Here is a 22,021-nt window from a genome sequence, read left to right on the forward strand (position 1 = left end):
ACAACCTTCAAAATACCGAAATTCGGAAGGTACCGTTCTATGGGGGCTATATGATGGCGTGGACCTATACCTACAAATTTCTGGGGGAAAGTTTTATACGCCTAAAGAAGACTAAATACCAAATTTCAGCCATCTCGGTGTGATAATGAGGCTAAAACGTTCAAAATATCGAAAATCGGGAGATATTGTATTATGGGGGCTATATCAAAACTTTATGGTAGAAATAAACATTTTATGGTAGAAATGTTTCTTAGCCTCTGGAAACACAAAATACAAAGTTACAACCGATTCTTTGGTCAAATGGGTCTAATACATTCAAAATATATTAAAATGACGCGTACTTTATAAGGGGTCTTATGTGGGGACTGTACCAAAACGTGGACCTATATAACCCAACTATGGTAGGAATGTTTTCTGGCCTCTGAAGACACAAAATACCAAATTGCAACCAATTCGGTGGTAAAATGGGCCAAATATCTTAAAAATTCCTTAAAACGACGACGCGTCACGCGTCATTTTGTATGGGGGCTATACGAAAGCGTGGTCCTACATAGCCCGCTTTCAATACCAAAAGTCCTACGTAAATATAACATATTTTCCCAAAATTTCATCAACCTATGTCAATCCGTTCGGACGCTAGAGTGATTTCCACAGAAGGACAGACAGACAGACGGACGGACATGGCTATATCGATGTTGAATTGTACGCTGATCAAGAATATATATACTTTGTGGGGTCTACAATGATTATTTCGAGTAGTAACAAACGTAGTGACAAACTTAATATACCCCCATCCTATGGTGGAGGGTATAATAAGCGAATGCTTCTGGAGATGTTAAATATTATATCTACAAATTTCTCTGGTTCAGAGACTAATAATGAAATTTGATTTGAAACATTTCTTCTTTTGACACAATCCCCAAAAAGTAAAGTATTTTAGGAGATTTTGACTCAGTATGGAATACATTTTAATTAAGAGTCTAAAAGTTTAACAAATAATTTCTACCTATAATATCTAATTTTGTAACGTCATTTTATTCAAAAAATATTTGGGTGTTTTGTTGGTAAACTTGATGTATATATTTTCTTGATATGTATTGTAAATACACATTTCATTTGATTGGCGAATTATATTGAAATTTGATGGAGAATATTTTTGTCTTTGACGTCTTCTATCTAGAATGAAGTTTTGTGGGACAAAACTTAATAAACTCAGATAAAGTACCCTAAAAAACGTGATTTTACTTTTGGCAGATTCCTGGCGTTTAGGTACGATTTACATTTTTGGTGTATTCGGGGACCTATGGTAAAACTTTATGATAAATAATTTCGTAGAATATTTTGATCTGGTACGATCACATTTTAAAGGAGTTTTTAAACGTGTTTTAAAAAAAGGCACCAAAAAGACCCATTTAGTGACTCGCTGAGAGTTAATTTTTTTTTTTTCAAAAAAAAGATACCCCGCATTGTTGTCAGTAATATTATCAAAGACACTTAATACCTAAAATCAAGGATTCCAAGGAATCTAATGTCGAATATTTCAAAACCTGTAGAAATGGGCGGAACTTGCCATGCCTATTTAGGTTACTTCTCGAAGTAAACATTCAAAACGTGTCTTCTTTTTTTCGGTTCTCTTTCATAATCTGTGCGGGGTTTCTTGTAATTTTAAAAAAAGTTCAATTTTGTTGTACAGTGTAATTATCTACATGAGTGGTCTTTGTGATTTAAAAAAAATCCATTTTCGAGATATCGCGATCTGAAGGTCAAATAAAAAATTAGCCGCGTAAGTACACTACACTATGTGTTAGGTACTTCCATAAGCTTTCAAACGATATCCAATCGGTTCAGTAGAAGCGGGTGTAAATCGTCGAATAACCGGCGAACCGGATCCGACACCCTTGAAAATTATACATTTCCGTAATCAGTGCAACAAACCCCACCTTCGGACAAAACTTGAAAAAAAAAAATCGGAGAGTTTTCGTTGGGGTCGTTCCCGTTGGGCTTTCGATTACACATATGGTTTAATGGGCTATTTTTGCATAAAATGACTCTAACATTGAATAACTCTACTAAACACGCTCCGATTTTGTTGGAATTTGTTTTAAAAGATAGGTATAATTTCGCTCTTCAAGAAAAAATATATTTTTTGGGGGGACAGACCCGGTTACTTCGCTTATTTTAGCCGGATCGTCTGAATATGTGCATATTTTTCATATATGTGCATAAAAATCATGTGTTTTTTTAGAACAGCTATATCTCAAGAATGGTTCCTTCTATGAAAAAAATTATAAAAATCAAACTTGTAGATAATTTTTCTGTCCACAGTATTTACTATAGCCACTTTTTGATTAGATCAAGCGTTTTCAAAAAATAAATCTGAAAACCTAAAAACCCTTAAAATTTGACTTTGGCCCTGAATAACTTTTTTGGCAAACATGGGATCGATGGGGACTTTTAGGACGTTGCTTCTAATGGCAAACCCAATTCGTGGGTTCGATTCCCCGGCCAGGTAACATCAACTTTTCAATGGTGGCAAAATATCCCTCAGTAATTTTGGCGACATTTCCTGAGTATTTCAGCCATGAAAAACTTCTCTACAAGTGATGGCGTAAGACACGCCGTTCAGATTCGGCAATAAACAGTCTCATATCATTGAACAGATATGAATCAACGTGCACTCATTGATATGAGAGTAGACTCCCTTGTCCCTTCGGGGATGTTATGGGAACATATCGCTCATTTACTAAAAGAGTGGCATAATTCAAAAAATTCGTTTTCTTAGTTAGCAATTTCTGTTTTTTCTACAACTCCTTTTTTATCTTGTGTCAAATTTTCATGTTGATATCTGTAAAACGCAGCTCACTGCGAATAATTCAACAAAAATGTTTATTGAGTTTATGAAGCACTAAAACACATCGAATCATACTTGATCTTGCGCAGAAATTTACCAGTAATTTCTGGTAAACAAAATAAGTCCAAGTAGCTATTTTAGATTTTGTGTAATAATCCATTTATGTTCGGAAGTCAAATATCAATCGCCAACTTAAAACGCATTTTTCTCAAAACTGTTTTTTTGAGATGTATCACTCTTTGAGTAAATGAGCGATATGTATATATACATATATAACTTATTCTTCTTTTCGGTAGCAGTTCGAATCTCATGGTCGCACCAGGGGTTCATTGGCAAAGGCTTTTGCTTCTTCTTTTTCTTCTATTTCTATGGTGTCGATAATATTCTTCCACTGCGCTGATATTTTTAGGGTGGAAGAGGGCATTCATGAAGCAATTGGTTAAGCAGCATGGAATATTCGACGACTGTCAGCTGTAATTGCAGCTTTCCGATGTCCAGCTATCGTCTTTTGTTAGTTCGTACTTCATTCACATAGTTCAATCGGGTTCGAAAATTTACTGCAAAAATATATATGTAGATCCAAATCGAATCCACACTGTTTGTTTTCCACCTGCCACAATATGGCTTCTTGCGACTTGATCTGGTGACAGCCATGTGATTCGGTACATTTTTCGGCAGTTTAAGATTACAACAATTTTAATGTTATGTTCATATGCTCCTTCTAGGCTAAATCGCTGAGGATAGCTCTGAACATCTAATACATTCTTACCGGTGCCAATGTATTCATTGCTAAAATGAGTTCGATATCATGGTATCTGACACACTTTTTAAATCCATAACTGGAAACAAACCGTAACTTTTTTTAGCCTTTGACAGATATAAACTTTCGACATTTGTAAATTTTTGACAACTCGACAGCAATCAAATATTGTGGAATTACCCATATGGAAATTCCAATTTCCATCCACAATGCTACTCAACGTATTCACTTTAAGTTCAAATATTTTGTCCGCTATTTCACTTAAAATCAAATTTCGTTTGAATAGTTCTTTGTTTAGAACAGTGTAAAATCAAATTAGCCGGTTTATTGAGCCTTCGGGCATGACAAACAAAAACGTCAACATTATGAATATGTTAAACAAAAAACCAAATCAAATGCTTGAGGTGTTTCTAGTCAAGCTGTTTGTTCTAAAATATAAATGTTGTAGATTTCCACGTTTTTTTTTTTCTTTTTCTTAACCTCAATGAGATTTTAATATTAAATATCCGACAAACAAAAAACTTGTTCAACGCTAGAAGCGAAACTTGACCTAAGATAAAATTGAGAAAAGAATATCATCATAAGGTCAACAAGAAAGATGGCCCAAAAGAAAGTAGACAAAAAATACTTGACATTTCGTGACAACGCAGACAAAATATGTTCCCATATGTGGGTTTATGTTCTTAGATTTTGCAGGAAATGCTTTGAATAATGATGACACGAAAAGTGAGACACAATTTGTGATCCCATGCATGTTTGATTTGAACCATAAATCTAAAATTTGTTAAAATTAATGGACAATGACGGAGAACTGCTCACGCAATTCCATTAAGAATTCATGGAAATAGTAAAAAAATGAAACCCACAAAGAATAGAATCCACTTGAGAAAGAAGTTAGAAATAGAAAAAAAGACAACAGAGAAATGACAAAACCAAACCGGCATTTGACCGAACATACAGATATGCTAACAAGAATCTTAAGAATTTCTCTTTAATCAGTTTGCTTGTTAACGCCGTGACCGTAAGAAGTTCATTTCGTGGAATCATTAGGGCAAAAATTAAGAAAATAAGAATAGAAGGAAAAAACTCGTTGTGCTAACGTGAACTTTTGTTTTAAACGCCCATCACAATGATGATACCGGTCAAATATGCCCTAATTGTTTTTACCACTTACATGCCTCTGACATGGCCCAACAATCATGGTCATTTAACGCGAAAAAGATCCGATGCAAGTGATGACGGAATTCTCTTAGTCCGCCAACCCACAGACGCGAATTCGGTGTTCTTTAATGGTGCTGATTTATATGACAATACCATCGAGAGCCTGCAATGGTTGGTCGGACCAACTGACATTCGTCGTTATAACATCTTCTCACCCTCCTCAACGTATCAGATTAATCTACGTTACCGTAATGATCCATCGGTTGTACGTTATTACGGTTATCAATTGTGGAAAATACATGAGACGAATATGAAACATCCGGAGCTGAATAAATTTTGGCAATTATTTGGTTAGTTTGATGGAGAAAATTGTGCATAAAAAAGAAAACAATGATAAAATGAACAAAGATTAAATTGAACAATATGAGGTAAAATAGAGACAGCAAAAATAATAATTTATTAATGGAATATATCAGGAGATTGGTATCCGCCATGACCAGCATAATTTATAGACCATCAAAAAAATCAAAGGAACTGACATAAAAAGCTGTTTAAATTTCTAGAGGTTAAGAAGTATTGAAAATAGGACTGAAATGTGAAAAACTATATACTTACATACTTCGCTGGCTCTTTACAGAACATTTGTTCCATAAGCCGAACTAAGAAAAGATCTCCAACTCTCTCTGTTTACTGCTTCGCTTTCTGAAATACCGCGCCTTTTTATCTCTTTATCAACTTGTTTGCTCGATCTAAGCTTAGGCGTGGACCACCATTTGGCACGTATTTATACGCCTTTTTAGCGGGTTCATCTTCGCGCATTCTTATGGTATGGCTTAGCAAACTCAATCGTTGAATCCCAATACGTTTATCTATACTGCTTACTTAAGCCAAAGTAGCATCTGATGTTGTTAGTTGGGTTTACGGCGGTGCCGAGGTAGAAGAAATCTTTTACTACCTCAAAAATATAGGAAGTTGGTCCGATCACTATGGACGCATTGCGCGACGACACCATCAACTTGATCTTCTCGCTTAAGCAGATTCCGTTTAGACTTTTGCAAAGGTATCAGTTACTTCCTTTACCGATCGACCCATGATGTCAATGTCATCGTCATAAGCCGGTAACATATGGTTGTTTGTATAATTGTGCCACTTCTTTTGACCTTCGCATCTCGTATAACCTTTTCCATGAAAATGTTTAATAAGTCACACGAGATGCCGTCTCGTTGTCTGAAACCTCTTTTGGTACTAAACTATTCGGAGAGGTTATTTCCTATTTTAACTGAGGACCGGGTATCAGTTAATGTCATTCTACAAAGCCGAATGAGCTTTGCAGGGATACCAAATTCAGACATGGCTTGGAATACCTTGAACGTAGGGGGCTGTCACAGGCTGCTTTGTGATCGACAAAATGGTGCCAGGTGTCGATCTGCATCTCTTGGGGCTTCTCCAGGATTTGCCGCAGGGTAAATATCTGATCAATAGTGGATTTGCTAGGTCTAAAGTCGCATTGGTATGGCCCAATTATTTCGTTGGCCACATAATTTATTCGTTCGCACAGTATTCCTGACACTACCTTGTAGGCAATAGGGAAAAGACTTATGTCCCTATAGTTAGAGCATACAGTCTTATCTCCATTCTTGCGGACAGGGCACAGGATGCTCAGGTTCCAATCGTCGGGTACTCGTTGTTCCTGCCAGGTGGTGCTAACTAGGTCATGAATACACCTTATCAAAGTGTCGCCTCCGGTTTTGAACAGCTCGGCTGGTAAGCCCTCGACTCCTGCTGACTTATTATTCTTCAGCCGGTGTATGGCTGTCCTTACTTCATATTGGCTGTGCGGTATACATTCAATACTATCTTCTTAGATTGGATCTGTGGTATCTTCTGTGGTATGTTACCAAATTACCGCTGGACAAAACATTTGGTGTTTCACTCTTTGGTAGAACTTTCGGACTTCATTCTGGCTCCTGTACATTTCGATTTTTTCACACTCCCGCTTTTCCAACAAAAAGTAAAAAAGTATCAGTTGTTGTTGTTTTAGCAGCATAGAAACCTGCGTAGAAGCAAAGGTTTGATTTTGATTAAAGCTCAAAAGTTTTGCGGGCGAGGTACCTAAAGGAATGGACCGACATAGTCAATTTTGAAAGTTGTTCTTATTTTGGGAGCCATTCCTCTCATTAGATATCGCACTCACCAGTCACTTCAGCTGATCACCATATAGTTTAGAGCTTTTGGGCCATTATATCAGGAAACATGGACTTGCCCACGAAAAACATAATATCGCTATAAACAGGGCCACTAGCAGTACCTTCGGTAAAAATTCCCTAAGGACCATCGCACAGACCCTTAACCGCACAAAACTGTTGAACATTTGTGTGGATGGTACATCAAAGAGTGGACCGATAGGACAAAATATTTCGAGATTTCAATGATTGGACCAAATCGATAGCTACGTTTATGAGATATCGGAGGTACCGCAAGAAGTGGACCTATAAGCGCCAGCTTCGAATTTTATCTAATATTCGAAGAAATATTACAATATGAAAAGTGTGGACCAACGCAATATTTGGTGCGAGAGTTGTCGAGCGTACAAGCTATTACACTTGCTAGCGGTAGGGGTTTATTACAGTTTTCGGATCATTTTCTCAAGAAGTATGAACTGTCCACTCAAAAGAACGAGTTATTTAGGAGTAAAGAAGACGATTGGAGGAGATTTGTACAGGACAACAGGGATAATCCCTGGGAAAAGGTATACAGTATGTGCCGACATGGTGGGTCTAAGCGTCAGGTTGACCTACAGGCGTTGCATTTTGGCTCCACGTCGACTGCCTCGGGATGGGCGGGAAACGTAGGGATTTTGCTGGGGTCTTTCTTTCCAAGTTCAGAGACCCATTAACCTCTCCCGCTTGTGTGGAAGCTGGGTGAGCCACCAAACTTGGAACGTAATGAAGTTGCGGACAGTATCTGCGAATTAGAAGTAGAAAATCGACGGTATGACCGGAAGGATGTATAAAGCCATCTGGAAAGTCATGCCTGAGAATATTGAGTCCATTCTCAGTGGTTACATTAGTCATGGGGAAAGAGACTCGTGTCGTGTTGCTCCTTAAGTCGCCTGAGCGGGTGAAGAGTAATCCTCGCTCGTATAGGGGCATAAACCTTCTCCCAGTGCAAAAGATCTGGAGAGGATTTTGGTGGCAAGGCCTTCACCGCATCAGTTCGGCTTTGTCGAGGGTAGAGGTACAGTGGTCGCGTGTCCGAACAGTGTGAACGGGTCAAATGCCAAATATGTCTTAGACATATTTGTGGACTTTAAGGGCGCATTTGACTTCCTTTCGTGGGATAGCGTGCTCGCTAGCTGTCTGAGATTAGGTGTCGGGACTTTGTTCCCTGGTCGAGTTATTTCAGAGGAAGAAGGGCTTGTGTCGTGGGAGCCAATGAGACGGTCTGGCCTCATGATGGATTCCCTGTTGCTGGAGTTAGCCATACCTTTCAAGATGTGTGCGTAAGCTGATGACCTCCTTATCATGATTGAAGGTGAGACTCGTGTCGAACTGGAACGTCGAGCGGAGGAGGCCATAGGCATCGTGGGGGTCTGGTGTGACCGAGTGGGTGTTGAGGAATTTAGGCCGAAGACTGAGCTAATGCTGCTGAAAGGCAGATTAGCGCACAAACAGGTGAAGTACCTTAGAATAACTATGGCCAAGAGGATGAACTTGCTACCGCACTTTGATCGTTTGAAGGACCATTTGACTGCTGTTGCTGGTATGGTCAGTAGTGCGATTCTCTAAATCATTTTTTGAGTTAACGACAATTGTCGGTAAAATTAAAAGGCTTATAATTTCGGTAATTACCGAAGTTTTTCGGTAAGTTAGCGACGAGTAAAAAGTAGTCGTAAACTTCTACCGGTAGCAAGAGTATTGTCAACTTTTATTTGAACTTTTCATTCATAATTTTTCGTTTTAACTTTACCGATTTTTGTCGGTAACTCAAAAAATGTGTTAGATAATCGCACTACAGAAGGGTCTTGCGGACCGACTGGATGGCGTGTCGCAGCAGAGTCTGTTGTTGGACGTAGGAAGCTCTTGTCGTGTCAACGTGTGGTCATGTTCGCGTGTCTGTCAGTGTGTCGACCTGGAAGCGAGATGTAGAACTGTTCTGTATTAGCTGAAGCGTGGCTTGCACCTGTCTGAGGATGATGGGCTCGGGCCTTCTAAATTGGTGGATTGACTAGGTGGACTAGGTGGTCACCGACAAACGGAAGGTGACGTACGTTCGCGACGCTACGTTCGTACTGGACTGTCCAGACTTGGGCTTTAGCATAAGTCTGGGATTCTTACTGACGGGGCACGGATCTCTAAATGCAATGCTGATAGGTGGCGGAGTAGGTGGACGGTCAGCGACAAAGGGAGGGTGACGTACGTTCGCGACGCTACATTCGTACTGGACCGCCCAGACTTCGGCTCTAGCATGAGTCTAGGATTCTTACTGACGGGGCATAGATCTCTAAATGCATTTTTGCATGCAAAAGGCCTGTCCGGGACAGATTTATGTGGGTGTGGGATGAATGAAGACTGGCGGCATTTACTGACTGAATGCCGGTACTATGATGACGTTAGAGATTTAGTCAATATGGGTATCACGTATGAAGGGGCGGTTGGGATTTCAGTAAGGCACTTGAAAAAAGTCGGACCTTTAGTTGTTTAAGTAGTTTTGAACGTCAAGTGTTTGTTAGGAGAAGGACTAGACTTAGTCATCTCTACAGTTGTGCGTATTGGTGTTGGAGGAGAGTTGGAGGAGTTGGTTTTTGGCGCGGCGTCGTGTCCTGGTGTGGATGTCGAGCCAGCCATCCGTGAGGGTAGTTTCGTTTATTGTTTGTGTTGTGTTGTCCCACACATATAGGGTCCAAAATAGCCAAAATCGGTTTGAACCCCAGCCTGGCTCAAGCTGATTTTTATATTTATTTGAAAATTTTGCCTATTAGGCGAAGGTCATTTTTTATTAATTTTTTAATTAATTTCTCGTTAGAGACGAGCTTACTGACCAAGATGCTTTTTGAAAAAGGAAAGCCGACGATACGAACCCACACAATCACCACTGTGTGACATGCATGTTTCGCCTTTGGTTTAGGAAGGCTCCTCAGACACATCGACTGTGGGGCGGCTTCGCTATCCTCTAACTTATTTCCTCTTTCAAATGCAAGTCGTTTTTTACAAAGTTGAATTTTTTGTTCAAATCTTTGTATGGCTTTCAGTTTTTTCATCGACAGGACTATAATTGTGGCTTTTAGAGAATTTTGGTGAAAATGCGCCTTTGGCCCCATACAAATTAACTATGGAAACAAAGATCGCTAGGTTGGCAATGGTTAACGTTAACCGATCGCCATAAAAGTTTATATATAAGGGTTTTGGATCAAATGGAAAAAATTGGGGAGTTGGAAATCCAAAAGAAAGAAAATTTGTTTTTAGGTTACCCTAATGTACATATGTAGTTCATACACGTGGTTTCTATTTTCTAGATATAATACATTCTAATGACAAATTGTAAATATTTTACCCCCAGGCAAGAATGTTATTCACAAAACATAATTCTAAAAAAAATATACATCAACATATATTTATGATACATTTTTACAATATACATATTACGTTAAGAATTGAAAAGGAACACAAAAAACTGGTTAAGATATTTTTAAATGTGTATTAACAATTCAAATGAATTTCTTTTAACAATTTTTGACCGAACCTAACTCGTGCAAAATGTCCACAAAACGGCAATGTTATTTTAAATGTTTTCAAATGGAAAAATCTTCGAAGCAGAATATAACATAATAATAAAAGCAGATTTGGTATAATCTTACTCTTCTGTTGCCGATATGTCTGCTTAACTGCACTGCCGATCACTAGAATAGCACTACCTTGTATTTTACAATTTCCGTCGCTCTTTTTAAAAACAAGTAAAACAAATCAGTCGGCTTTTTCGACATCTATGTACCCTCAGCCTATGACTGTACAGAAAAAACTTAAAAGGAGTGGTGGACCCATATCCACTATGAACAGATACTTCAACAAGTATAAACGTATCAGTCAACATTGCCGACAGAGATATACCCTCAGCCTGTGTGGATTGAAATACTTTTTTCCAAAAAAAAAAAAACTTACGTATTTAGGTGGTTTTCAAAAACAATATGGATAGGATTAAAGCGCAAAAATTTGCGGGGGTATCGATAGATAGGGCTTTTTTAAAACTAACTGAGTTTCGACAATATTTAGAGTGCCATTTCAGCGAATATTTTCGAACTTTTGTGGGGGGGTATCGGAAGGTCCACTCATTCCACCTTCGAATTTGATCTAATATTTGAAGAAATATTACGATATCCAAAGTGTGGACGTACGCAGTATTCGGTTCGAGCTCTCCAGTCACTACATACGGTTACGATTCGATACCAGGCCCTAAACTGAACTTTTCCGAAATTTTGTGTGGGAGGTACACGAAGGGGTGGACCGATTGAGTCAATATTGAAACCTTATCTAAGCCTGGTATACATTTCACGATGTGAAAGTATATCTCAAGAAGTATTGGCATCCCCTAGCAAACAGAAAATAGTAATGTTGTAGTTATGTATAATCACAAAGACTACCCGATATTAAAATTTTAATACGATACAAATGCAAAAATCTTGAACTTTTGCAGAAGAGGTACAGCTATTTTATTTGGTCATCGCAGACTTTTGGAAGTTTATGCCAGGAAATATAAGAGTATATCCGGTAAAAATTTCGGTAAACTGTACTAGACCTAATGTTGACGTTTTTTGTGGGAGGTACCCCCAGATATTGGCCGATATAGACCATTTTGGAACATGTCGTATGTTTGGAAGGAATTTTATGATGTGCAAAGTTTCATAAAAATCGGATACTAAATTCATACTTACCAGTCGCTTTAGTTAGTGCCGCCAAGATGTTTTGGAACTTTTGAACAGGGGGTTTGGATCATCGTAATAGGGGCCGCGAGGATCCATGGCATGTCCTCAAACTAAATTTTTGCGAAAAATTGTCAATTGTCCTTATTCGAAAATTGTAGAAATATTACGATGTGGAAAGCTAATACCAAATAGGTTAATCCCTCGATAATTATAGTGCGCAACATTTCAGCGAAATATTTTAACTTGATTTAAGTTCGGACCAAATATTACAAGATGCAAAGTTTAGACCAAATAGTTTGATCTGTTCTAGAGTTATGGTACGCGCCAGCGAGACAGACTGAATCAAATCAAATCAAATCAACTATCTGTACTTGTCTTGTGACGCACTGTATTATAGCTGCTATGACACAAAGCATGAGTTTGGTTGCGGATTTGTAGTGGGTCGGAGATTAAAACATCTGATCTTCAGCTTCACCCCAGTGAATGAAAGACTCGCTGCAAATTCTTCAGCTTCAGCTTAATTTGCGCTCATGCTCCCACTGAAGACAAGGACGAACAAACCAAAGATGTATTTTACGAGCACTTAGAAGAAACTTATGACCGTTGTCCTGCCCATGACATTAAAATTATTCTAGGCGATTTTAATGCCAAAATTGGAAAGGAGAATATCTTTGGCCCAACAGTCAGCAAATTCAGTCTTCACAATGAAACATCTAACAATGGTATGAGGCTGATAGACTTTGCAGCTGCAAAAACATGGTAGTTAGCAGTACCAGATTTAAGCATCTCGAAAGAATAAGTAATCAAATTGATCATGTTGTGATAGATGGAAGACATTCATCGAGCGTGTTGGATGTACGATCGTTCCGAGGAGCAAACATAGATTCGGACCAGTACCTTGTTACAGCAAAGTTACGTACCCGTCTAAACGTTGTAAATAAAGCACGAATAAATACAACGAGGAAGTTGGACATCGGTAAGCTGCAAACACAACAGCCACAGCATATTCCACCCAATTAGTCCAATTGCTTAATGAAAGCACTCCTCGTCCCGTTAACATATCAGCACAATGGCAAAATATTTCCCACTCTATGCAAACAGCTGCAAAATCCATACTTGGATACTAGAGACCTCCACCAAGGAATCCATGGTATGACATTGAGTGTCGTGCTGTCGTACCGAAGAGAAAATTGCGGCATATACTGTCCATTGGAAAGGAAATAAGACTGTATGCTTTAACTATAGGGGCATAAGTCTTCTCCCTATCGCCTACAAGACAGTGTCAGGGATAATGTGCCAACGACTAAAGCCTATGGTCAATGAAATAATTGGGTCATAGCAATGCCCAAATCCACCATTGACCAGATATTTACTCTGCGGCAAATCCTTGATAAGACCCAAGATATGCAGATCGACACTTACCACCTTTTTGTTGATTACAAATCAGCCTTCGACAGCCCCCTACGTTCAAAGGTGTTCCTGCGAAGCTCATCCGGCTTTATAGAATGACATTAACTGATACTCGATCGTCAGTTAAAATAGGAAAGAACCTCTCCGAAGAATTTGGTACCAAAAGAGGTTTCAGACAAGGTGATGACCTCTCGTGCGACCTTTCCAACATTCTGCTGGAAAAGGTTATACAAGATGCGAAGGTGAAAAGAAGACAAACAGCCATATGTTACTTGCTTATGCCGATGACATTGACATCATTGGTCGATCGGTAAAGGAAGTAACTGATACCTTTGAAAAAGTCGAAAGGGAATCTGCTAAAGTGGGTCTGGCGGTAAACGGCGAGAAGACAAAGTTAATGGTGTCGTCGCGCAATGCGTCCATTGAGATCGGGCCACCTGTTGACGTTGGTTCCTATAATTTTGAGGTAGTAAGGGACTTCGTCTACCTCGGCACCGCCGTAATCACAACTAAAAACACCAGTTGTGGAATACGAAGAAGAATAGTGTTGGCCAACAGATGCTACTTCGTGCTGAGTAAGCAGCACTGATACTACCCGTGCTGATGTATGGTTCAGAAGCGTGGGTATTTGCGCAAGCAGACAAGATCTATGGACCAATCTGCGTTGACGGTGAATATCGACGTCGTATGAACCACGAGCTGTATCTGCTATACAACGACATCAGTATAGATCAGTTACGGGCTTCTTTGCAAAGAAGTATAGTGAGGGCACCCACTGAGTTGTTTTTGCATTTGCTTCGCTCTCTCACATAAAGTGTATGTGAATGAAAACAAACAATAAACATCATGTGGATGTTGTTTTCTTCACCCATACATACACACATACTAAAACTTTGAAGGAAATTCTTGGGCGAAGCTGGTATAGATAAACGTATCGAGATGCAACGATTGTGTTGGCTAGGCCATATCATAAGAATGAGAGATGATGAACCCGCTAAAAAGGCGTATAAATTCGGGCCGCATGGCGGTGCACGCAGAATTGGCAGGCAAGTGGATGAAGAGATGACAAGGCGCTGTATTCTAGAAAGCGAAGCACTAAACAGTGAGAGTTGGAGATATTTTCTTAGTTCGGCTTATGGAACAAATGTTCTGTGATGGGCCAGCTAAGTAAGTATTTGTGCTTCAAAATTATTATTTTTTGGTCTTTTTCGGAAGATAGGACCAGACCAAATCTTTCCAGCCATACTTAAGAGGAAACTGGACTACACTTCGCCTGATAAGATTAAACTAAGTCTCACCAAGGCAATGGAACATACGTCGACTCGATTATAAAGTGTGACATTTCCAATGATATGCTTAATACAAACATGTATACGTCAAAGGCAGATCAGCAGAAGCCACATTCAATGACGGAGAACACCATATTGGGAGAACGTCGCTTTCAAGAACGTCAGCACTGAAACCCTAATCCAATCCTTAGACGAATTTCAAGTAGACCGGACCCCAAGGAACTGAATAAACCATATGGTAAGGAATTTATGGATAAGCTGGGCGCTACATGACGTAACAAAAAGGACAGAGTTAACCCGCTACTGAAGCCAGGCAAAGATGCCAGCCCTTGTCGCCCTTAGCAAAGACCCTTGAGGTTTTAGCCCTCCCCAGTATCAGTAGAAATAGCAGCACAGCACGACAACAGCGCTGCACGAAATCTCCACACAAATTGTCGAGGACTCAATCAGAGCAAGTCGTGTCGTAGAGCAGTTACGATGGCGCTTGACCTATGAAAACCCATTGCTACTGTCAGGCACTCCACGCTGTTTGTGGACACCGAAAAGACAACTCTCCGACCCTCCGTTTGAAACGTTGGATAATAAATTATATGTGTGGACGTCAGAGAGATATCTTCTGAACTATTTAATCTCTAACTCTCCTGTATTTCGCTCCCTCCAGACGGCATTGAGATCGTAACATGTGCGGATGATTGCACGATCTTGGCGATCTTGCGAAAGATACCTTCCTGATATCATTTGTGAAAGGCTGAACTCCTCTGTTTGACTGATCTTACCACATTTTTTAACGGGAGAAATGTGCAAATATCTATCCCCAAATCTACGGCCATTCTGTTCACCACATGGACCGCAGAGGTGAGAGCAGAGTTGAATGACATGGTCCTTGGTATTAGAATTTCGACCAAAACTTTCCCAAAATTCTGGGGGCACATTAGGCAGCATGTTTACGTCGTCATTATATGCCACAGTTATATACGACAAGCTGAAAAGTAGGAACAAGGTGCTCAAGTTCCTAGCCGGCAGCACTTGGGGTGCAGATAACGCGACAGGTCGGTCTGGGATAACCTATGCGGCGCCAGTTTGAAACATATTAAAACTTGTCAGAATGCCGCCCTGAGAACTGCAACCGGGTGCCTCCTCATGTCTTCAGTGGACCATCCGCATGAGGAGACAAAAATTCTTCCAGTACAGCAGCACAATGGCATGCTTTCGTTGCAGTACTTGCTCGGGTGTTACCCTGAGAACCATCCTAATCACCATATGGTGGATGGTGCGGCCGTTCGGGATGCTGCAGCCGAATGAATTCCTATAGGACAAAAATCGATGACACCGTAAAAACATGTGCCCAGCTTGATACACATGTCCGCGCGAGAGACACATATCATTTTAAACTGCCTTGCCAAAGCTACTTAATTAACTCCAACAGCTTTGTGGCTGGAATTTGCCACCTTCTTAGAACGGGAGATAGAGACGGATTAACCAGGAAAACTTTACAACTACAACCGTCTAACACTCAGAAGGTCTGCGGTACAATTCCAGACCAGAAGATAACTTTTTTTTATGTAAGGTATAAAAAGTCATAAGTCCAAACACATCCAAAATTATAAATGAAATTTGACCTTGACGTTTTTGACCTTGAAGATGTGGTTTTGCGGATTTGATGTGTTCAGAATTATTTCTTTAAACCAAGAGCTACAACTTTGCTTTCGAAAGCAAAAATTCTTAGCGGTTTAGAAAATATAAGCCTGGCAAAATGAACCCTTTTGACAACAAGGCCTCAAAGCTTTGGGGGCCCATAACCGCGAAAGTGGAAGTGATGGGGAAAAACGCCGGGACACGTGTCTTACTGTTTTTGGTCTTCTATCATTTTGTGGTGTCAGAATATGGTTTGTTCGTACTTTTTTAATTTTGTTCGTGTCTCACAACAATATACACGGTGCGCCTTAGCTAAATTTAAATGAAAGGTGCTTACACCGGGGAAGTTTTTGTTGTTTATGAAACTACAATGTTCATAGATGAGAATAATAAAAAATCGCCGGAGAGATTTTCAAATAATTCGCCGTCAAATTTCACATTTTTAGGGGTTCTTTACGGTTTTACTTGGAAACCACAAGTCCAATCGTAATGGGACTAAAGAAAATGTTGTAGCAGTGAAAGTTCTCTAGAAGATTGACCTCAATGATAATTCCATTGGGTTTACCATTTTTTTTACAAAGCGCAGACTGTATCGCCTCCTTATAAAACAATGTCATGCACGATGCGCCCTATCTAACTTTAAACGAAAATCGCTTCCACCTGGGAAGTTCTTGTGGATTCTTAAACAGCAATGTTCGTAGATGAGAAATATCCAAAATCAAGAAAAAATCGCTGGAGGGATTTTAAAATAAATCCCGGTCAACGTTCACATATTTAGGTTTACTTTAGATTTTCAGGATTTTGCTTGGAAGCAGCAAGTCCTATCGCAATGGGACTAAAGACAATGTTGTAGCAGTGAAAATCCTCTACAACATTTTCTTTAGTCCCATATCGACAGGACTTGCCGTTGCGAAGCAAAATCCTGAAAACATAAAATAAACCAAAAATTGGGAACATTGGCCGCGGTTTTTTTTAAATCCCGCCAGCGATTTTTCTTGTTTTTGGTTTTTCTTATCTATGAACATTACTGTTTCAGAATCCGCAAAAAACTTACCAGGTATAAGCGGTTTTCATTTAAAGTTAGCTAATGACACCGTACATGACATTGTTTTAAAACGATGGGATATAGTCAGTGCATTGTTCCAATTTGAACTTTTATGTCTCAAAAATTATAACAAAAAAATGTTCACTGCTACAATATGTTCTGTAGTCCCATTACGACAGGACTTGCGGCTTCCAAGTAAAGCCGTGAAAACAAACAACCCTAAAAAATGTGAACTTTGGCCGTGATTTCTTTGAAAATCCCTCCTGCGATTTTTATACCCTACACCACACTGTGGTAAGGGGTATTATGTCTTTGTACGTTTGTATGTAACATATAAAAGGAAACGAAATATACCCATAGTTGCTTTTGGAGATATACATAAAATCACGTTCTGAGTCGATTTAGGCATGTCCGTCCGTCTGTCCATATATTTTTGTTCGCAACGTACAGGTCACATTTTTTGTCCGATTCAGCTGAAGATTGGGGAATGTAATTTTTTAGCCCTAGGAAGAACGCTATTGCTTTTGGTAAAAATCGGTTCAGATTTGTATATAGCTCTCATATATATTTGCGGTCGATTTGACGTATTTGCGGCACCAAACACGCTATATACAGTGTTGGTCACACAATTAGCACACCCCACTACCAACATTTATTTTGCCTAAAAAGACCTTCAAAAGTAGTTGTATTGAATAAAGTATTTGTACGAATATATTCTCAGTAGTATGCTTAAAGAATACAACGTAATACAGAAACTGAAGCATAACTGTCAATTTGACTAACCCCCAAAAATGTAAAAAATGTCCTAAATTCACTGGACACGTAATTAGCACACCTTAAAAGAATCACTAATATTGTGAATAGTTTCAATATGTTCGTCCATATTCAGTTTTAAATACCTTTCGTTTGGGAATAAGTTCCAGTCTGCTAGTTATACTCTCCACCAGTCTCCGAAATTTCATTGTCAGAAGGGAATTATATGGGGTACACCTTGGGTCCCAAGGACTGATGGAAATTTCAGTTTTTTAGTGTTTTTATCGATTTTTGCACATATAAACAAATTCAATGAGGCAAGTAGTTCACAAAAACATCAAATAAAACATCATCTTCTTGATCATCTTTGTAAATTTGCGAATAGTGGGATATACCCACCAGCAGTGTGCATCTGTAAAGTCCGTTTGACACAAAAATTTTCATTAAAAACCTGTAAAATGATGCTTTTATGATGATTTATAAATGATGATTTTATAAATACTTATCCATCTGGACTTAATTTTACCGATATGTCGTGATGTATGCCACGATAAACCTATTTTCATCTCTATGGGACCTACGCAAATTTCAATAATTTTGTAAACATAAGGCAAATTGGAGATAGTCTAGTGAGACCGCAAGATAATATGTTTCCCGGAGCTTAAAACAATTAAATTTAAAATCAATAATCCAGAAAACATTTATCTTGACTAGTATATGCCTACTTTCATGGACTCTGACCAATTTCAGCAAACCTCAAAATCCTTTGTTGTTAGAAAGGGGTTATACCTTTAAACATACTCATATGCTACGTGTTCACCTAGCGCTTTGTTGACAGTTTTGTAGTGATAGGTCTTTGGTGTTGTTCAGACTTGTAATTTTGAATAACAAATGGTGTTATAACTTGATCCTTCTTTACATAAGGGTGCATTTTATTGATCTTCATTCTATAAACCCCTTCCAAATCGGAAATTTTCTTGAATAAATCATCTACCTTAAACACTTTTTGAAAAGTTTTTGCACTTTATATTTAAATTTCAGTAATCGGTTAACAATTCCAATAATTTCAGATCCAATTGTACATTTGTTTTTAAAGTTTTGGCGACTTTCTGACCTTTAGGTCATTACGAAAAATGGTCCGCTATTGGGATATATTTTGAGATTCCGGGGTGATAAATTATTTTTTCTTTGAAAAAATGATTTGTTCAATGCGTTTTGAATATGAATTAACTTTAATATAAATTAATTTTTGTATATTAATTGAATTAAATTAAAAAATCATAGGGTGTGCTAATTATATGTCCCCTTGAAAATTTGGGCGTCTTAACAAAACTTTTATTTAAAAAAAAAACCACTGATAATACTATTCACTTATAGCATTAAATCTGTTAACTACATTATAGAAAAGGATTTTGTTTACTAAAATATTTCAATTTGCCGTATCAAAACTCTTAGCTGACTGAAATCATTTTGCCTCAAAGGGGTGTGCTAATTCTGTGACCAACACTGTACGTCCAATTTTGATGAAGTTTGGAATGTGTGACTGAACTCGGTCTAGAACTAAGTGTGCCAAATTATATTGGAATCGGTTCAGATTTGGATATAGCTTTGTTGCGGAATTTTGTCTAGTAATAGGTGTACCATATTATATATAGAAATCAGTTGAAATTAATGTATATCTCCTATATATCTTTTACATATTCACAGTGATGTACGGTATCATATAGTCGGCCTCGCCCGACTATGATCCTTTCCTTACTGGTTTCGTTTGCTTTTTTTTTTGATTTTTCTCATCTATGAACATTGTAGTTTTAGAATCCGCAAAAACTTCCCACGTGTAAGCCCCTTTTCATTTAAATTTAGTTAAGGCGCACCGTGTATAGAATAAAATGCTTTGTTTTCTTTGAAGAATTTCATGTAAATATTTATTAAAAAATAACTTACAAACCTAGGATGTTGAAATTCCGCGAAGTGCAGCATTACATAAAGGATATTAAAATATTTTTTTTTTTTTAAATTGCAGGATGTTTTCAAAGGATTTTTTAGTATTTATTTTTCAAGGACATTTTGATGTCCTTGTTATCCTTGAAAGCAATAATTGAAAATTATTATATAAAGCCAATATTATTCTCTTTAATATGACACCAACAACTGACCCGTGCCTTGAGTACAAGTATTTAAAATATTTTTTTTTTAGATTCACTTTTGGCAGTTTTGTTGAGATGTGTATTATTTTATTGTTGTAAAATAATTCAGCTTAATCACGGGTTTTTTTGTTTTTAATTTTAAAACAACAAGTTTTATTTAAAGTGAGATGTAGTTAAAATTGATTTAATTTCGGGTAAGGCAAAGAATACTAGTTTCGTCCAACGCCACTTGGACTCATCAGTTCTCTTAGTTCTTTGTATTGAAACAAAGAACTCTTCCGCATTTTTTTTTTTTTTTTTTTTTTTTTTTGAATAATTTTGTCCTTTGAAATTTTAATATCATTTAAAAGGTAAACAGGATGAGAAAACGAAAAATCATAAGTGCCATTTTACGTTAATAGTCCGGTTCATGTGTAATTTTGGCTGTCGGATGGTGCAATGTATATAGCCCATCTTTAGCAGTAAGACGGTATACAAACCAAACTCATTTTGGGTATTTTGAAAATCCTCTTAATATTACTTACTAACTAAATGTTCCACCAAAAATTTTCATAATTGGCTTTCTTACCTGAAAAGAAAATATAAAAAAAAAACAATTTAAAATTGCAACAAGTACTATTGTTAAATACTTCAACAATCTCAGTAAAATATTTTTAAATAAATCAAATATAAATATTTTCTTCTAGGAAACGAGGTGTGGAATATCAATCAGGATGGTGTCGATATATTGATTGATTACAAGAACACAGCCAAAGCCAAGGAGTACATGGCTTCGAGTGCCTTTACCTACAACATAATGATTGATGATTTGGAAAGTGCCATAGATGAGACATATGTCGAAGTTAACAATACCAGCAAGGATATGCCATGGTTGGAATTAGAAGGTAAGCCACGTAACATAATGATTTATTTTAAGGCATCCAAATATTCCCATTTACTTCCCATTGCAGGCAGCACAATGAGTTGGAATCGTTATCACGATATGATGGAAATCAAACAATTTATGCAATACATTCTGGAAAGCTATCCCGAACAGGCGGAAATTGTACAAATTGGTGTGACCAACAACAAAAGGCCATTGGAGGTGTTGAGATTTTCAAATAATAATCCAGAAAATTGGGCCATATTTATAGATGCTGGTTTGCAGGGTCGCGATTGGCTGAGTCCAGCTGCAGTAACATTGGCCATTTCAAAATTGGCTCATACATGGAAATTTGGCCCCTCATATATGCGGCACATTGATTGGTATTTCCTGCCGGTGGCCAACCCCGATGGTTATCAACACTCGAGAATTACCGATCGTTTATGGACTAAAAATCGTCATTTTGATAGTAAATCTGGTTGTTTTGGTGTTAATTTGGATAGAAATTTTGAATATAAATGGGGTGGTGCCGGGTCCTCGGATAATCCTTGTAAAAATCTCTATAGGGGACCAAAGAAATTCTCTGAACCAGAAACCCGTGCCATACGCAATTTTATGTTTAACATGAAAGATTTCCTGGGAGCATATGTATCGTTCGGGGGCTATGGCCAGGATATAACCTATCCATGGGGTGATGCCGATTTTGTAACGGATAATCAAAAGCAGTTGCATCAAGTTGGTCGCAAGGCAATGATGGTAAGGGCTTGAGGAGTTATTTTTTGAAAATAAGGAAAAATAATCGAAATTTTCATTTCAGAACTTCCGGAAATTGAATGAGGCCGAATATCGTGTGGGTTCCAGTTATCGCTTGAAGTTGGCCCGTGCAGGCAATTCAGCCGATTGGGTCCAACATCGCATTAATCCCCATTTTGTCTATAATGTCTTTTTGAAAGATCAGGGACGTTATGGTTTCCTAATGCCACCAAGTTACATAGTGGAGTCTGGTGAAGAGGCCTATGAATTTATGAGAACCGTTGCCTTGGCCCTTTACAGATTAAATTAAACGAACTTAGTTTTTAAGCGTTTTTTTGTTTAGTATTTTCCCTTAATTTGTAAGTTATTTATTTTTTATATTATGTAAATAAAACAAATAATTTTTAATGTAACCGAGTGAAGGAAGATGTATTCT

At 38.1% G+C, this 22,021-nt stretch overlaps 2 protein-coding genes across 4 annotated transcripts in view; one reads left to right on the top strand and one right to left on the bottom strand.

Moving 5' to 3' along the window:
- The window catches only part of LOC141398640 (uncharacterized), a 308,082-nt gene that overhangs the window by 154,352 nt on the left and 131,709 nt on the right, over window positions 1–22,021 (bottom strand). The gene's annotated exons all lie outside the window — the stretch shown is intronic.
- Window positions 4,741–21,895, top strand: LOC141396753 (carboxypeptidase B). The gene is made up of 4 exons (XM_073972389.1): window positions 4,741–5,122; window positions 20,657–20,854; window positions 20,921–21,588; window positions 21,650–21,895. The coding sequence occupies exons 1-4, from the start codon at window positions 4,741–4,743 to the stop codon at window positions 21,893–21,895; spliced, it is 1,494 nt and encodes a 497-aa protein (XP_073828490.1).

This window comes from Musca autumnalis, unplaced genomic scaffold (assembly GCF_047663935.1).
Source record: "Musca autumnalis isolate F117 unplaced genomic scaffold, ASM4766393v1 scaffold_3, whole genome shotgun sequence".
NCBI lineage: Eukaryota > Metazoa > Arthropoda > Insecta > Diptera > Muscidae > Musca > Musca autumnalis.